Below are 17,751 nucleotides of genomic sequence, written 5' to 3'. Positions count from 1 at the left end.
ACAGGTAGTACTAAACCAAATAACATCCGGCTGGGTCAAAGTTCGAGGTGCACGTAGCTTTTGATAGAGCAGTTAATACCACAAATCCTAACATTGGTGATAAATGTGAAATGTTGGTTCATCTGCCCAGTAAATTACTATAGTTTAATTTGAACTAGTGTCAATGTACCAACTACCATTGTACTTGAAACATGTACGGGGTCCTACTAAAAATAGCGTGACAATTTTTGTGCGGAACTAGGGTAGTCATTGACGTTACCCGTTATCTCTGAAATGAGCAGCTTAACCCCCATTTGTTCTGATTCACTTTAAGGGTGAGGGGTGTTAGTATTTATATCCGTGGTGTATATGTCGATTGATATGCTGCAGGTAGGAGTTTTATTCACATATGTTACTATTTTTTATCTATGGGATTTAATTTGGTGGTATACACCCTACACTTATAGGCTACCGTTTTTTTTTTTTTTATACAGGTTCAACATGGATTGGACTGAAAGGGATTAACGCGTCATTTCGTGTCGTTGATCGAGGGATCATCCATTCACACCTGTACATCGTCTACCAGGTACGTCTTGGACATTCTAAAACGAGTTCTATCACCATCTGTGTTCATGTTTTCAATTATGTTTCTCGTTTTGTGTTAATAATTTGGTCCATTATTGGCTCGAAACACTGTTTTCATGGTGTGACCTTAGCGTTTAGTTTTATCGTTTTGAAGATTTTATTTTTGGGTTATCTAATTTTAACATACTTCATTGTGTGTTTTATAAATGTGATTCTTTCATAGATGTTTACACTACCAGTATTTTAATAATAATTTTAGATTGATGTTGATCATCATATACCTTAGTTTGACACACAATGGCCGATGTTTTTTGTGTGCTGGGGTGTCGTAAAACATTCATTCATTTATTCATTTATTCATCCATTCATTCATTAAACGATCTTTGTATAGAAATGCATCAAACTAGCAGTTATTACTCAAAGGAAATTGTAAACTCATTTAGTATTATTTTACCGTTAATTGATAATTCAGTATTATATAAATATCTATTTGGTGGAACGACATGCCGTATGGTTTCTCAACTATATACACCTTTTGTTATGATGCAAAACACAATAAAATGTTTATTGCGAGTCAATGTGAGTCTATGATCAATTTATCTTGTGGCCGTTAATAACAGGCTTAACTATTCATTTTGATCGAAAGAATAGTGACCGCTGGCCGAATATAACAGGTGGCTGTTACATACAGGTAAAATAAAGAAGGGAATGCATTAGGCATTTCATATAGTGGCCGGTATGGACAGGTGACTCTTATATACAGGTGGCCGTCAGAGCAGTCGCGACTGTACATGGATAATATTGTCATTTTTGTAGAATATACAATTTATTGTTCAGACCTATCAGTTGTTCTTTAGATTTATTCAACAAAAGAAAGTGAAATAATTTACCCATAATTCTCTCTCTTCAGGAAAGTGAGAACCAGGATAATATCCTTCGTAGTGGGCAGCGTGACCTGGCTGTACAACCAATGGCAGGACTGAGAGAGATGGAATTTTTCGTTCACAGGCGTTTTGTTGAGACACCAATGATAAAATCACAGTCCGAGGTACATGTTTAATAGTCTATGGCACGATCAAAGATATAGATATGTTGGTTGATAGAAATGTGGAATCATCAATGATAAAATCACAGTCCGAGGTACACGTTTAATAGTCTATGGCACGATCAAAGATATAGATATGTTGGTTGATAGAAATGTGGAATCATCGATGATAAAATCACAGTCCGAGGTACGCGTTTAATAGTCTATGGCACGATCAAAGATATAGATATGTTGGTTGATAGAAATGTGGAATCATCAATGATAAAATCACAGTCCGAGGTACACGTTTAATAGTCTATGGCACGATCAAAGATATAGATATGTTGGTTGATAGAAATGTGGAATCATCGATGATAAAATCACAGTCCGAGGTACGCGTTTAATAGTCTATGGCACGATCAAAGATATAGATATGTTGGTTGATAGAAATGTGGAATCATCGATGATAAAATCACAGTCCGAGGTACGCGTTTAATAGTCTATGGCACGATCAAAGATATAGATATGTTGGTTGATAGAAATGTGGAATCATCAATGATAAAATCACAGTCCGAGGTACACGTTTAATAGTCTATGGCACGACCAAAGATATAGATATGTTGGTTGATAGAAATGTGGAATCATCAATGTTAAAATCACAGTCCGAGGTACGCGTTTAATAGTCTATAGCACAATGAAAGATATAGATATGTTGGATGATAGAAATGTTGAACCATCAATGATAAAATCACATTCCGAGGTACATGTTTAATAGTCTATAGCACGATCAAAGATATAGATATGTTGGTTGATAGAAATGTTGAACCATCAATGTTAAAATCACATTCCGAGGTAGAGGTTAATGGTCTATAACACGATCAGATATAGATATGTTGGTTGATAGAAATGTTGAACCATCAATGTTAAAATCACATCCCGAGGTAGAGGTTAATGGTCTATAACACGATCAGATATATGGATATGTTGGTTGATGGAAATTTCATTTGTAGTAAAATTGCCGTCTGAGTACACTTAATAATCAGTAATAAGCTGAGTTTATCTTCATATTAATTGCCTATATGCTGCTAAATATCTCCTATCTGTTGCGTTAATTGGATTAATTGTCAATTCTAAGCAATGCAGCGCGTTTCTAGTTAACCCGGTGTTTGTAGTGTATCAAAATGCAGCTTATGCGAAACAGAAGCGGTACGTACTTTAACGTTCAGCATTGTCTTGTTGCAGAGGGTGTAAAATATACATAAAAACTTCTCAAACTTGATGCGGATAATTTACATAAAAACGTCTCAAAGTTGATGCAGATAAAATATTTCTGTTGCAGTATGAAGAATTCATCAACAAAAACTTTACACTAATCCAGCTGGAGAAATATTTCACGACGGTACGTATACATTGTCCTGCAACACTACTCCCAAATACCTGGACGTTGATAACTCGCAGTAGTTTCATTTAATTAACATATAATACATACATTATCCTGCAACTATACTCCCAACCGGCATCGGTGGGGTCGTGGTTAGGCAATCGGTCTACAGGCTGGTAGGTACTGGGTTCGGATCCCAGTCGAGGCATGGGATTTTTAATCCAGATACCGACTCCAAACCCTGAGTGAGTGCTCCGCAAGGTTCAATGGGTAGGTGTAAACCACTTACACCGACCAGTGATCCATAACTGGTTCAACAAAGGCCATGGTTTGTACTATCCTGCCTGTGGGAAGCGCAAATAAATGATCCCTTTCTGCTAATCGGAAAGAGTAGCCCATGTAGTGGCGACAGCGGGTTTCCTCTCAAAATCTGTGTGGTCGTTAACCATATGTCTGACGCCATATAACCGTAAATAAAATGTGTTGAGTGCGTCGTTAAATAAAACATTTCTTTCTTTCTTTCTATACTCCCACTTACCTGGACGTTGATAACTCACAGTAGTTTCGTTTAACTAACATATAATACATATATTATCCTGCCACTATACTCCCACTTACCTGGACGTTGATAACTCACAGTAGTTTCGTTTAACTAACATATAATACATATATTATCCTGCCACTATACTCCCACTTACCTGGACGTTGATAACTCGCAGTAGTTTCGTTTAACTAACATATAATACATACCTTATCCTACCACTATACTCCCACTTACCTGGACGTTGATAACTCGCAGTAGTTTCGTTTAACTAACATATAATACATACCTTATCCTGCCACTATACTCCCACTTACCTGGACGTTGATAACTCGCAGTAGTTTCGAACTAACATATAATACATATATTATCCTGCCACTATACTCCCACTTACCTGGACGTTGATAACTCGCAGTAGTTTCGTTTAACTAACATATAATACATACCTTATCCTGCCACTATACTCCCACTTACCTGGACGTTGATAACTCGCAGTAGTTTCGTTTAACTAACATATAATACATACCTTATCCTCCACTATACTCCCACTTACCTGGACGTTGATAACTCACAGTAGTTTCGTTTAACTAACATATAATACATACCTTATCCTGCCACTATACCTTACCTTGACGTTGATAACTCACAGTAGTTTCGTTTAACTAACATATAATACATACCTTATCCTGCCACTATACTCCCACTTACCTGGACGTTGATAACTCGCAGAAGTTTCGTTTAACTAACATATAATACATACCTTATCCTGCCACTATACTCCCACTTACCTGGACGTTGATAACTCGCAGTAGTTTCGTTTAACTAACATATAATACATACATTATCCTGCCACTATACTCCCACTTACCTGGACGTTTATAACTCACAGTAGTTTCGTTTAACTAACATATAATACATACCTTATCCTGCCACTATACTCCCACTTACCTGGACGTTGATAACTCACAGTAGTTTCGTTTAACTAACATATAATACATACATTATCCTGCCACTATACTCCCACTTACCTGGACGTTGATAACTCGCAGTAGTTTCGTTTAACTAACATATAATACATACATTATCCTGCCACTATACTCCCACTTACCTGGACGTTGATAACTCGCAGTAGTTTCGTTTAACTAACATATAATACATACCTTATCCTGCCACTATACTCCCACTTACCTGGACGTTGATAACTCGCAGTAGTTTCGTTTAACTAACATATAATACATACCTTATCCTCCACTATACTCCCACTTACCTGGACGTTGATAACTCGCAGTAGTTTCGTTTAACTAACATATAATACATACCTTATCCTCCACTATACTCCCACTTACCTGGACGTTGATAACTCACAGTAGTTTCGTTTAACTAACATATAATACATACCTTATCCTGCCACTATACTCCCACTTACCTTGACGTTGATAACTCGCAGTAGTTTCGTTTAACTAACATATAATACATACCTTATCCTGCCACTATACTCCCACTTACCTGGACGTTGATAACTCGCAGTAGTTTCGTTTAACTAACATATAATACATACCTTATCCTGCCACTATACTCCCACTTACCTGGACGTTGATAACTCGCAGTAGTTTCGTTTAACTAACATATAATACATATATTATCCTGCCACTATACTCCCAGTTACCTGGACGTTGATAACTCACAGTAGTTTCGTTTAACTAACATATAATACATACCGTATCCTGCCACTATACTCCCACTTACCTGGACGTTGATAACTCGCAGTAGTTTCGTTTAACTAACATATAATACATACCTTATCCTGCCACTATACTCCCACTTACCTGGACGTTGATAACTCGCTGTATTTTCGTTTAACTAACATATAATACATACCTTATCCTGCCACTATACTCCCACTTACCTGGACGTTGATAACTCGCAGTAGTTTCGTTTAACTAACATATAATACATATATTATCCTGCCACTATACTCCCACTTACCTGGACGTTGATAACTCACAGTAGTTTCGTTTAACTAACATATAATACATACCTTATCCTGCCACTATACTCCCACTTACCTTGACGTTGATAACTCACAGTAGTTTCGTTTAACTAACATATAATACATACCTTATCCTGCCACTATACTTCCACTTACCTTGACGTTGATAACTCGCTGTATTTTCGTTTAACTAACATATAATACATATATTATCCTATATTTTCGAACACTGATAACCCGAAGTATTTTCGGTTAACAAACACAATGCAAACATCCTGCAACTATACTTCCATTTAACCGAACACTGATAACTCGAAGTCTCTTCGTTTAATTAAAGTAATACGTATATTATCTTGCAATAATACTTCCACTTGACGAGAAGTAGGGGCAGGCCCGAACCCTTTGTGTCCCTTAAATATTACACCTGGCTATTTCTGCAGACCATGTATTTTACGATAGTTTGTGTGTTCACAGTTCGGCAGTCTCCGGTTAAAGCAGCTCGGGTACAGTGGCCAATGGACTTGCCTCGCAGTGGACTCGCTACCTCTCCAGATAGACCAGGGAAAGACGACTCTTCCGATACAGACAACTCTGGCTTTTAACATCACTTCAAAATGTGCGCAGTACACATTGCTTACGTTTATCATCGTAAGTAACAAATCTGTTTTGATATCACTACAAAATGTTCGCAGTACACCTCGCTTAACAGATCTGTTTTAAACAAGAGTCTGTGATGATGAAACAGATAAATACCCATAAAAATAGACTAGAACTCGTGCGTTTAAAGAAAACAAAATGTTTTCCATGGTATTAGAAACACCAAGATGACCAAAAACGTTTCCAATGTACGGAAATGAATAATCTAAACAATAAAATCTAAGTAATGTTTGATTTCAGTTATCAAATACGGCTCTAATAGTTAATCCCTTCAAAATGTACGCAATATACCTTGCTTACGTTTATCATCAAAATAAACTTTAACTTTAATTGAGCTCAGAATTAAATACATTTAATTGGAGGCGCTATTTGAGTTTTAAATTAAATGCGTTTTATTTGCAGGATATGGAAGCAACTATCTCTGCTATTGCACAAAACACAGCTGTCATCTTTCACACCGAGCGCTGGAGGTAATTCAACGTAATTCAATAGCCAACTAGTTTGTCTGCACCAATACTGTGATCACGAAACCAATGGTGACGAAATATGCTAGACTCAGACTACCAACTGCCAGCACAAAGTTTGCCAACTTTCTGCTGTCCAGTTGCTAGTCTGAGCGCTCTTACAACTCGATTCTCGTCGTATAACTCATCGTAATTCAGGAGTTGGGGAAATTACAATGCAACTGTTAAGTTGGCTAACTTTCTGCTGGCAGTTGACAGTCTGAGCCTATCATTATGAGTGCCAATACTTCCATAATAGTAGACAGCTAGTGTCACTTAGGTGTGTGTGTGGGGGTGGGGGGGGGGGGGATTCAATTTTCATATACTTTGCACTCTATCCAATAAAAATATTGTCTATTTAGGTCTGAACCTCCAATAACCATACTCGTTCCAACCAGTGCACCACGATTGGTATATGAAAGGCCGTGGTATGTGCTATACTGTCTGTGGGATGGTGCATATAAACGATCCCTTGCTGCTAATCGAAAAGAGTAGCCCATGAAGTGACGACAGCAGATTTACTCTCTCAATATTTGTGTGGACCTTAACCATATATCTGATGCCATATAACCGTAAATAAAACGTGTTGAGTGCGTCGTTAAATAAAACATTTCCTTCTTTCCTCTATAAGTCTATATGTCAAAATTACCAAAATAAACCAATGTGCTCTAGTGATGTCGTTAAACAAAACAAACTAATTCACTAACTAACCAACACACACAAATTATATCAAGCGCAAACATTTCTAAACTGTATGATGCATACTAATTATGTTATATTTATTGTTTCATTTCAGAGAGCGTGTCAGGAGCATAACGTCCACGATTCATGATGTTACAGTAAGATAAAGTAACTATGTTCAGGCGCGGATCCAGGGGAAGGGGCCGAAGACCGCGCCCCTTTTTCGCAGATATAAAAAATAAATAAAATAAAATAAAAGCCTGTTCAAACACCTTTTACCATAACCGCCCCCCCCCCCCCCCCCACACAACCCCTGGATCCGCGCCTGTTGTTTACTTTGATAGTTGGGTTAATTTTAAAATGTTGACTCATACAAAATGTAAGGTCCATAAACTGATATACCACTGGGAAACTGATATACCACTGGGAAACTGATATACCACTGGGAAACTGCAACATTTACTGTAATCCGGACATTAGGTCTGGAAAGCTCCTAATTCTTCTGGACCTAATCAAAACTTTCCGGACCAAACATGATAAAAACATTTAAGCGCACAATAATTCTTGGTTTAATTGGCCGGCCGGCAAAAACATATCCCGGCCCGTGTTAATGTAGTCCGGCAAAACCCGGTCAAGACGGCAGTGTGTCGACCCCTGTGTAAGTGCACCGAGGAAATGTTCAAATGCTGGGGCAAAATAAATCTCGAGAAGTACTGAAATGCATTTCATCCTAACAAAGATGATTGGCTAACCGATGATCGTTTGTAGTTTGTACAGTAGATGTTGACTAGATTCTTTAAGGCACAGCTTTTGATACTTTTAATTATGTAACTATGATCTGTGTTATTATGATCTGTGTTATTATGACCTGTGTAACTATGACCTGTGTTATTATGACCTGTGTAACTATGATTTGTGTAACTATGACCTGTGTTATTATGACCTGTGTAACTATGACCTGTGTTATTATGACCTGTGTAACTATGACCTGTGTTATTATGACCTGTGTAACTATGATTTGTGTAACTATGACCTATGTTATTATGACCTGTGTAACTATGACCTGTGTTATTATGACCTGTGTAACTATGATTTGTGTAACTATGACCTGTGTTATTATGACCTGTGTAACTATGACCTGTGTTATTATGACCTGTGTAACTATGACCTGTGTTATTATGACCTGTGTTATTATGTCCTATGTAACTATGACCTATGTAACTATGATCTGTTACGTAAAATAAATGTGCCACATATAATACATAGGCTTCGGAAGTGGGGGATGGGGGGGGGGGGAGGACTCTCCACCCCTCGCTGTCTCTCTCCTCTGTCTGTCTGTCTGTCTGTATGTCTGTCTCTCTCTCTCTCTCTCTCTCTCTCTCTCTCTCTCTCTCTCTCTCTCTCTCTCTCTCTCTCTCTCTCTCTCTCTCTCTGTGTGTGTGTGTGTGTGTGTGTGTATGTATATATGTATGTATATATATATTCTCCGACACGGAACAAGAATGTAGCTTATGTGTGTTCGGTATAGTCAGTATCATACACATGTACGTATCATGTTGACGATACCGAAACACACGAGGGTAATAGTCTCTTTATGATATAATCTCAAACACAATACCAGGTATTTTTTGTAAACTGTATATGCAACCATTATTCCAGTCAGCCATTAATCGATATTCGAATGACGTATGAATATGCGATGCAGTGTCGTTTTGAATGGGAACGACTTCGTATATTTTTACATAAATTAGCTTTTTGGTTTTGAGAACACTGGATAAGTTTCATTGTAAAGTTTCTATTGACATGAGGTTGTTTTTTTTTTTTTTTTTTTTTTTTTGGGGGGGGGGGGGGGGTGGTTGGTGTGTTTTTTTTTTACTACGGTTGATGCATTCTGGAGTGTCGCCGTCAATAAACGTAGTGCCGCGATCTGATTCATTTAAGAATTGACCGCAATTATTTTTTGGTTCATGCAAGTATGAACCGAAAAAACAATGTGCACACTGTATGACATTGAGCCGCGTAGAGCCATACAAAAGTGTGCACATCGTTTTTTCGGTTCATACTTGCATAAACCAAGATATAATTGCGGTCAAATCTTATCATTAAATTTATATGCATAAATTAACAATATATAACTGAATTTATTTTGTTTAGCTTTAAATACGCCTGTAGTATTTTTGTGTTAACTTAATTGATACTTATGTCGCTTAAGAATGTAAGCGTTCATTCATTATTATTTGAATCAGGTGATTTTGTTTTGTAAATGACGTAATTTTGACAAGCGACGCCATTTTTTTCTAGCTGCTGTGCATTTTTACGGATCATTTAGTTATACTGGAAGGAATTGTCCTATTCGTGTTTAGTTTATATTTTATGAAAGTGAATGAAGGGAACGTGTCTAACATTTATGCCGTAGAACATCGCTTACAAGTAAGTTACAAGCGTGAAGTTTCCTACACGATTTCTTTGGCCAACAACCGAGTCTCATGTCATGATTAGCGAGGAGGGTTTTTTTTTCTTTCTTTTTTAAATCAATGCGTATAGATCTACATGTCCACTCTGCTAAAGCATTTTCTATTAATTTATCGTATAATTTTTTTTATTGCTTTTGTAGCTTTCACGTGTGTTTTCTTCACAATATCTAAATGTGGCCGCCCGAATAATCCGGCTTGTTCCACAAAAGTAGTGCGAGTCAGTGTGTGTGTGTGTGTGTGTGTGTGTGGGGGGGGGGGGGGGGGGGGGGGGCTGAGGTAGTAGGCGTGGCTTAAATAGTTTCGGTTCATCCAGATATGAATGAAAAAAAAGTAAGCACCTCTGGACCAATCAGATTGTCGTAAAGTGTATAGACGCAAAGAAAATTTAATTATTTACATTTAATCAGTATTTTATCTGAAAAATATACATACAAATGTACATTGTTACATGTATATGAATGTCCTCACGTTTAATAACTGGCCACTCCAGTCTGCCCCCTCCCTACCCCCCCCCCCTTCAATCAGTTGCAGAAATATTTCGACGCCTATATGTGATGTAATCCTTCCCGTCGTGGTCTATTGTTAATATTCTACGCACATTTTATTAGATTAATCTTAGGAAGGAAATGACAGTACACGTACACAAAGAGATCAAAACGTTTTCAGTTTTCCTTTAGCACACGTATCTGAGAATGTAAAATGTAGCAGTCACTTCGTGATGTCAGATCATGTTATTGTAGTCGACCACGTGGTCTATATTCACCTTTTGACATGTATAGTGGGAGCTAAAAAGTTAAAGGGACAGTCCTGAGTTTCCAGCCACTGTAAAATGTCTCTGACAAATAGAGCCTTTTCGATGACGTAACATACAAATTAAATACATTTTCTTATTTAAAATATCAGTGTCTGTATTTACAAGGTGTTTGTTGTTGTTCTAATGCTTGTAGTAGTCTAAACGTACGATTTTTTTTTTTTATCACGAATTAAAGTAAAAACAAACATTAGTATACAACCGCAAACACATTCGATATGCAGATACTGGTATTTTAAACAAGAAAATGTATTTAGTATGAAATAGTAGTCGCCAAGAAGGCTCTGTTATCGCAAACATCTTAAAATGGCTGCAAACTCAGGACAGTCCCTTTAACAGTAAAAGTTTGTTTTGTTTAACAACATCAGTAGACCACATTGGTTTATTATTCATCGGCTAATGAATGTTAAACATTTGGTAATTTTAACATACAGTATAAGAGTGGAAACGCTCTGTATGTTTTTTCATTAATAGCAAGGTATCTTTTATATGAACCATCCCACAGACAGGATAGTGCATACATGTACCACGGCCTTTGATATACCAGTCGTGGTGCACTGGCTGGAACGAGAAAGGCCAATGGGCCCACCAACGGGGATCGATCCTAGACCGACCACGTAGTGGGAGCTAAAAGCCTTATAAACACTGCATGCGATATACATAGATACATATGACGAATTAAATACACTAGTAGGCCCGTTAGGCTATTCCTCGTTCCAGCCAGTGCTCCGCAACTGTTATATCAAAGGCCATGCTATGTATATTTTCTACACTCGTAGTTAGTGTAACATGTTCAACTATATTCAAATGTAATTTATATATTTAGCATTCATGTAGGATTCAGTGTTATTGTGTTACCTGCCAATTACGCAATAACTTAGTCATGAGTTCATTAAGGGCTAGCAATCAGACCAATTAGAGTGAAACGGAATTACAGCAGTCAAGAACACCATGGACGATCAACCATGGCAATTACATGTCAACAAACATATGTATCTGATAAATATTCGTTTTTCTATACATGACAAGACAAGGCAAGAATTTATCTCATCCTCAGGTATATGGAACAGAGCTATCCCATGAAAGAAAGCCACGTCTCTTGTGTAGTATATTAAACACATTGTATTGTTATTCTGTACGTCACGTGACTCTTGTGTAGTATATTAAACACATTGTATTGTTATTCTGTACGTCACGTGTCTCTTGTCGTGTAGTATATTAAACACATTGTATTGTTATTCTGTACGTCACGTGTCTCGTCGTGTAGTATATTAAACACATTGTATTGTTATTCTGTACGTCACGTGTCTCTTGTCGTGTAGTATATTAAAGTCATAATTCAAAATATTTTCCCTGCAATCCGTTTCATTTTTAAGACATTTTACTGTTTTAAGTACGTGTTGTGTGATAAAATGGGGAAAAAAAGAAAGACCCCCCCCCCCCCAAAAAAAAAAACTCACCCAAAACCACCGAAGAAATCAAACACAAACAAACCCACCTTTTATACCAGTATTAAATATTGAATCTTTTTGTTCAGAAGCATCATTTATTATTCAGTGTATTTAAAACGTAAGTATTGTGAAGGATAAAAGAAAAATAACAAATACGTTTTTCCATTTTAGGATACTAGAGGTTTGGCTTCTGAATTCAAACTATATGAATTTTTCCATCCATCAGAAAGTAAGTACATCTATAAACAACTGTGACTTAATAGTCATTTTAAAAGGTTACCAGCAAATAAAATATTTTTGCATTATTATACTTACATTTTCATGCTTACGATATGTATACATTTGTATATCTATAACATATGTATTTCTGGACATCAGTGCTTTGTAATATCTCAGCGTAGATTTTTGTATAAAATCATTTCATACGTATGCATTTATTATATCTATATCCTTTTTTGTGTACAATTGTTATATGCTGTGTACCCAAGAAGTAAAATCAGTAAAGGGTACAAATGAAAAATGTAATTGTTAATTTTTGCAAATTTTACGGATGCTAACGAACACATTCTTGAAATAATATCTGTGTTTTTATGTAGATATTTTAGGTTTCTTCCTACAGTTAAGCTAGTATTATGTGTATAACAAACACTAGGCTACTCAATGTCAGTTGCTGGTTTCTTCTCACTTTTCTCTTTTCCATAGATGCCACTCCTACACTTGGACTTTCCTACCTGATTCCCAGAGGACTGGCGCTGTCCAATGTCACTTTAACGGCCAACGGAGTATGCATCTATACACTGTATATATCTTATATTGAACACCACAACACACACACACACACACACACACACACGCACGCACACACACACACACACACGATACACACACAAGCACGCGCGCGCACACACACACACACGCACACACACACGATACACACACAAGCGCACGCACACACGATACACACAAGCGTGCGCACACACACACATACGACACACACACACAAGCACGCGCACAAACACACACACGATACACACCACACAAGCGCGTGCACACACACACACACGACACACACACACACACAAGCGCGCACACATACACACAAGCGCGTGCACACACATGCACAGACACGATGCACACATACAAGCGCGCACACACACACACACGCACGCACACATACACACGATACACACACATGCGTGCACACACACACACAAACACACACACGATACACACACCCACACATGCACAAACACATACTCATAGACACACACCCACCACCACCATCATACACACACTGACACACACACCACTACCAGCATACACACAGTGCCACACACACCACCACCACCATCATACACAGTGACACACACACCACCACCACCATCATACACACACTGACACACACACCACCACCAGCATACACACAGTGACACACACACCACCACCACCACCATCATACACACAGTTACACACATACACCACCACCATCATACACACAGTTACACACATACACCACCACCAGCATACACACAGTGACACGCACACCACCACCACCATCATACACACAGTTACACACATACACCACCACCATCATACACACAGTGACACGCACACCACCACCACCATCATACACAGTTACACACATACACCACCACCATCATACACACAGTGACACGCATACACCACCACCAGCATACACACAGTGACACGCACACCACCACCACCATCATACACACAGTTACACACATACACCACCACCATCATACACACAGTTACACACACATACCACCACCATCATACACACACTGACACACACATACCACCACCAGCATACACACAGTGACACGCACACCACCACCACCATCATACACACAGTTACACACATACACCACCACCATCATACACACAGTTACACACATACACCACCACCATCATACACACAGTTACACACATACACCACCACCATCATACACACACTGACACACACATACCACCACCACCATCATACACACACTGACACACACATACCACCACCACCATCATACACACACTGACACACACACCACCACCACCATCATACACACAGTGACACGCATACACCACCACCAGCATACACACAGTGACACGCACACCACCACCACCATCATACACACAGTTACACACATACACCACCACCATCATACACACAGTTACACACATACACCACCACCATCATACACACACTGACACACACATACCACCACCACCATCATACACACACTGACACACACATACCACCACCACCATCATACACACACTGACACACACACCACCACCACCATCATACACAGTTACACACATACACCACCACCACCACCACCATACACACAGTTACACACATACACCACCACCACCACCACCATCATACACACAGTTACACACATACACCACCACCACCACCACCATACACACAGTTACACACATACACCACCACCAGCATACACACAGTGACACACACACCACCACCACCATCATACACACAGTGACACACACACCACCACCACCAGCATACACACAGTGACACACACACCACCACCATCATACACACAGTTACACACATACACCACCACCAGCATACACACAGTGACACACACACCACCACCACCATCATACACACAGTGACACACACATACCACCACCATCATACACACAGTGACACACACACCACCACCACCATCATACACACACTGACACACACACCACCACCAGCATACACACAGTGACACACACACCACCACCACCACCATCATACACACAGTTACACACATACACCACCACCATCATACACACAGTTACACACATACACCACCACCAGCATACACACAGTGACACGCACACCACCACCACCATCATACACACAGTTACACACATACACCACCACCATCATACACACAGTGACACGCACACCACCACCACCATCATACACAGTTACACACATACACCACCACCATCATACACACAGTGACACGCATACACCACCACCAGCATACACACAGTGACACGCACACCACCACCACCATCATACACACAGTTACACACATACACCACCACCAGCATACACACAGTGACACACACACCACCACCACCATCATACACACACTGACACACACATACCACCACCACCATCATACACACACTGACACACACACCACCACCACCATCATACACACAGTGACACACACATACCACCACCATCATACACACAGTGACACACACACCGCCACCACCATCATACACACAGTTACACACACATACCACCACCATCATACACACAGTGACACACACATACCACCACCATCATACACACAGTGACACAGACACCACCACCACCATCATACACACAGTTACACACACACACACCACCACCATCATACACACATTTACACACACACACCACCACCATCATACACACAGTTACGCACATACACCACCACCAGCATACACACAGTGACACACACACCACCACCACCATCATACACACAGTTACACATACACACACCACCACCATCATACACACAGTTACACACACACACACACACCACCACCACCATCATACACACAGTTACACACACACACACCACCACCATCATACACACAGTGACACACACACCGCCACTACCATCATACACACAGTGACACACACACCACCACCACCATCATACACACACTGACACACACACTACCACCAGCATACACACAGTGCCACACACACCACCACCACCATCATACACACAGTGACACACACATACCACCACCATCATACACACAGTGACACACACACACCGCCACCACCATCATACACACAGTGACACACCACCACCACCATCATACACACAGTGACACACATACATACCACCACCATCATACACACAGTGACACACATACACACCACCACCATCATACACAGTGACACACACACCACCACCACCATCATACACACACTGACACACACACTACCGCCAGCATACACACAGTGCCACACACACCACCACCACCATCATACACACAGTGACACACACATACACCACCACCACCATCATACACAGTGACACACACACCACCACCACCATCATACACACAGTGCCACACACACCACCACCACCATCATACACACAGTGACACACACATACCACCACCATCATACACACAGTGACACATACACCGCCACCACCATCATACACACAGTGACACACCACCACCACCATCATACACACAGTGACACACATACACACCACCACCATCATACACACAGTGACACACACACACTCGCACCCACGCATGCACAAACACATACTCACAGACACACACACACACACCACCACCACCACCACCATCACACACAGTGGCACACACACACAGAAACAAACAACACCACCACACATAGTGATACACACACACATGCATGCACGCACACACAAAACAAAACCCCCTAAATTCCCCTTAAAAAAGCCCCAATTGCAACAACAACCAAAAAAAAGAAGAAAAAAAGGAGTCAATTATAGTTAGTTTTACTTGATTTCAAAAGCTCAAATATTTATTTATTTCTATCCCCTGTACTTGTATATGCACGCAATGCATACAGCAGCTGTTAATATGTAAAATGATGCAGTGTATGAATGTGTCTTGATTTAGCTTGTTTGATTCTTTCAGAATTACCTTGTCGTTGAAACCGACCTTGACCTTCGCGAGACGTCCAATCAGACAGATGCTTATGTACACCACGATACTGAACCGGAATATGACGTCAGCAGTGTTAAAGTAACGTATGATACACTGAATCCGGAAGTGTGTGCTGGGACATACAGTTCGAATCCAGACAGAAATATTGTATTTACATACGATGAAGTAAACGCTTCCCAGGAACACAATATTAGTGCACACAGCGCTAGCATGGCTTTATCTGGTCGTAACTATGGTAACAAACTGACTCTTGTTCTTTTAGTCATCACGGTGATCTACTGTAGAGTGTATTTTAGTTGAAGCTACAGTCTTGCCTTGCCATTTAGGTAGAAGTATAGCACAGACCATCTGACCGCCTCAGTGTTTAAAGTGCATCCAGCCTTTGAATGTTACATTGAACATGCATTCTGAGAGTACTGCACAACACTACACATCCCCTGCTGGGCTCAACAGGTGTTCTGAGAGTACTGCACAATACACATCCCCTACTGGGCCCATCAAGTGTTCTGAGAGTACTGCACAACAATACACATCCCCTACTGGGCCCAACAAGTGTTCTGAGAGTACTGCACAACAATACACATCCCCTACTGGGCCCAACAGGTGTTCTGAGAGTACTGCACAACAATACACCTCCCCTACTGGGCCCAACAGGTGTTCTGAGAGTACTGCACAACAATACACCTCCCCTTCTGTGCCCAACAGGTGTTCTGAGAGTACTGCACAACAATACACCTCCCCTACTGGGCCCAACAGGTGTTCCGAGAGTACTGCACAACAATACACCTCCCCTACTGGGAACCAACAGGTGTTCTGAGAGTACTGCACAACAATACACCTCCCCTACTGGGCGCAACAGGTGTTCTGAGAGTACTGCACAACAATACACCTCCCCTACTGGGCCCAACAGGTGTTCTGAGAGTACTGCGCAACAATACACATCCCCTACTGGGCT

At 40.1% G+C, this 17,751-nt stretch overlaps 1 protein-coding gene across 1 annotated transcript in view; it reads left to right on the top strand.

Moving 5' to 3' along the window:
• Nucleotides 1-17,532, top strand: part of LOC121374478 — a 33,037-nt gene extending 15,505 nt beyond the window's left edge. The window contains exons 7-15 of the mRNA XM_041501578.1: nt 474-565; nt 1,475-1,612; nt 2,928-2,987; nt 5,975-6,148; nt 6,560-6,627; nt 7,457-7,499; nt 12,249-12,306; nt 12,780-12,859; nt 16,767-17,532. Coding sequence (XP_041357512.1) covers nt 474-565; nt 1,475-1,612; nt 2,928-2,987; nt 5,975-6,148; nt 6,560-6,627; nt 7,457-7,499; nt 12,249-12,306; nt 12,780-12,859; nt 16,767-17,096 — 1,043 coding nt within the window. The 3' untranslated portion in view covers nt 17,097-17,532. The remainder of the gene's footprint in view (nt 1-473; nt 566-1,474; nt 1,613-2,927; nt 2,988-5,974; nt 6,149-6,559; nt 6,628-7,456; nt 7,500-12,248; nt 12,307-12,779; nt 12,860-16,766) is intronic.
• Nucleotides 17,533-17,751: the final 219 nt, after the last annotated feature.

Source organism: Gigantopelta aegis, chromosome 1 (assembly GCF_016097555.1).
Source record: "Gigantopelta aegis isolate Gae_Host chromosome 1, Gae_host_genome, whole genome shotgun sequence".
Classification (NCBI taxonomy): domain Eukaryota; kingdom Metazoa; phylum Mollusca; class Gastropoda; order Neomphalida; family Peltospiridae; genus Gigantopelta; species Gigantopelta aegis.
Note: the sequence above shows the minus strand (reverse complement) of the source record. Positions and strands in the feature narration are given on the sequence as shown.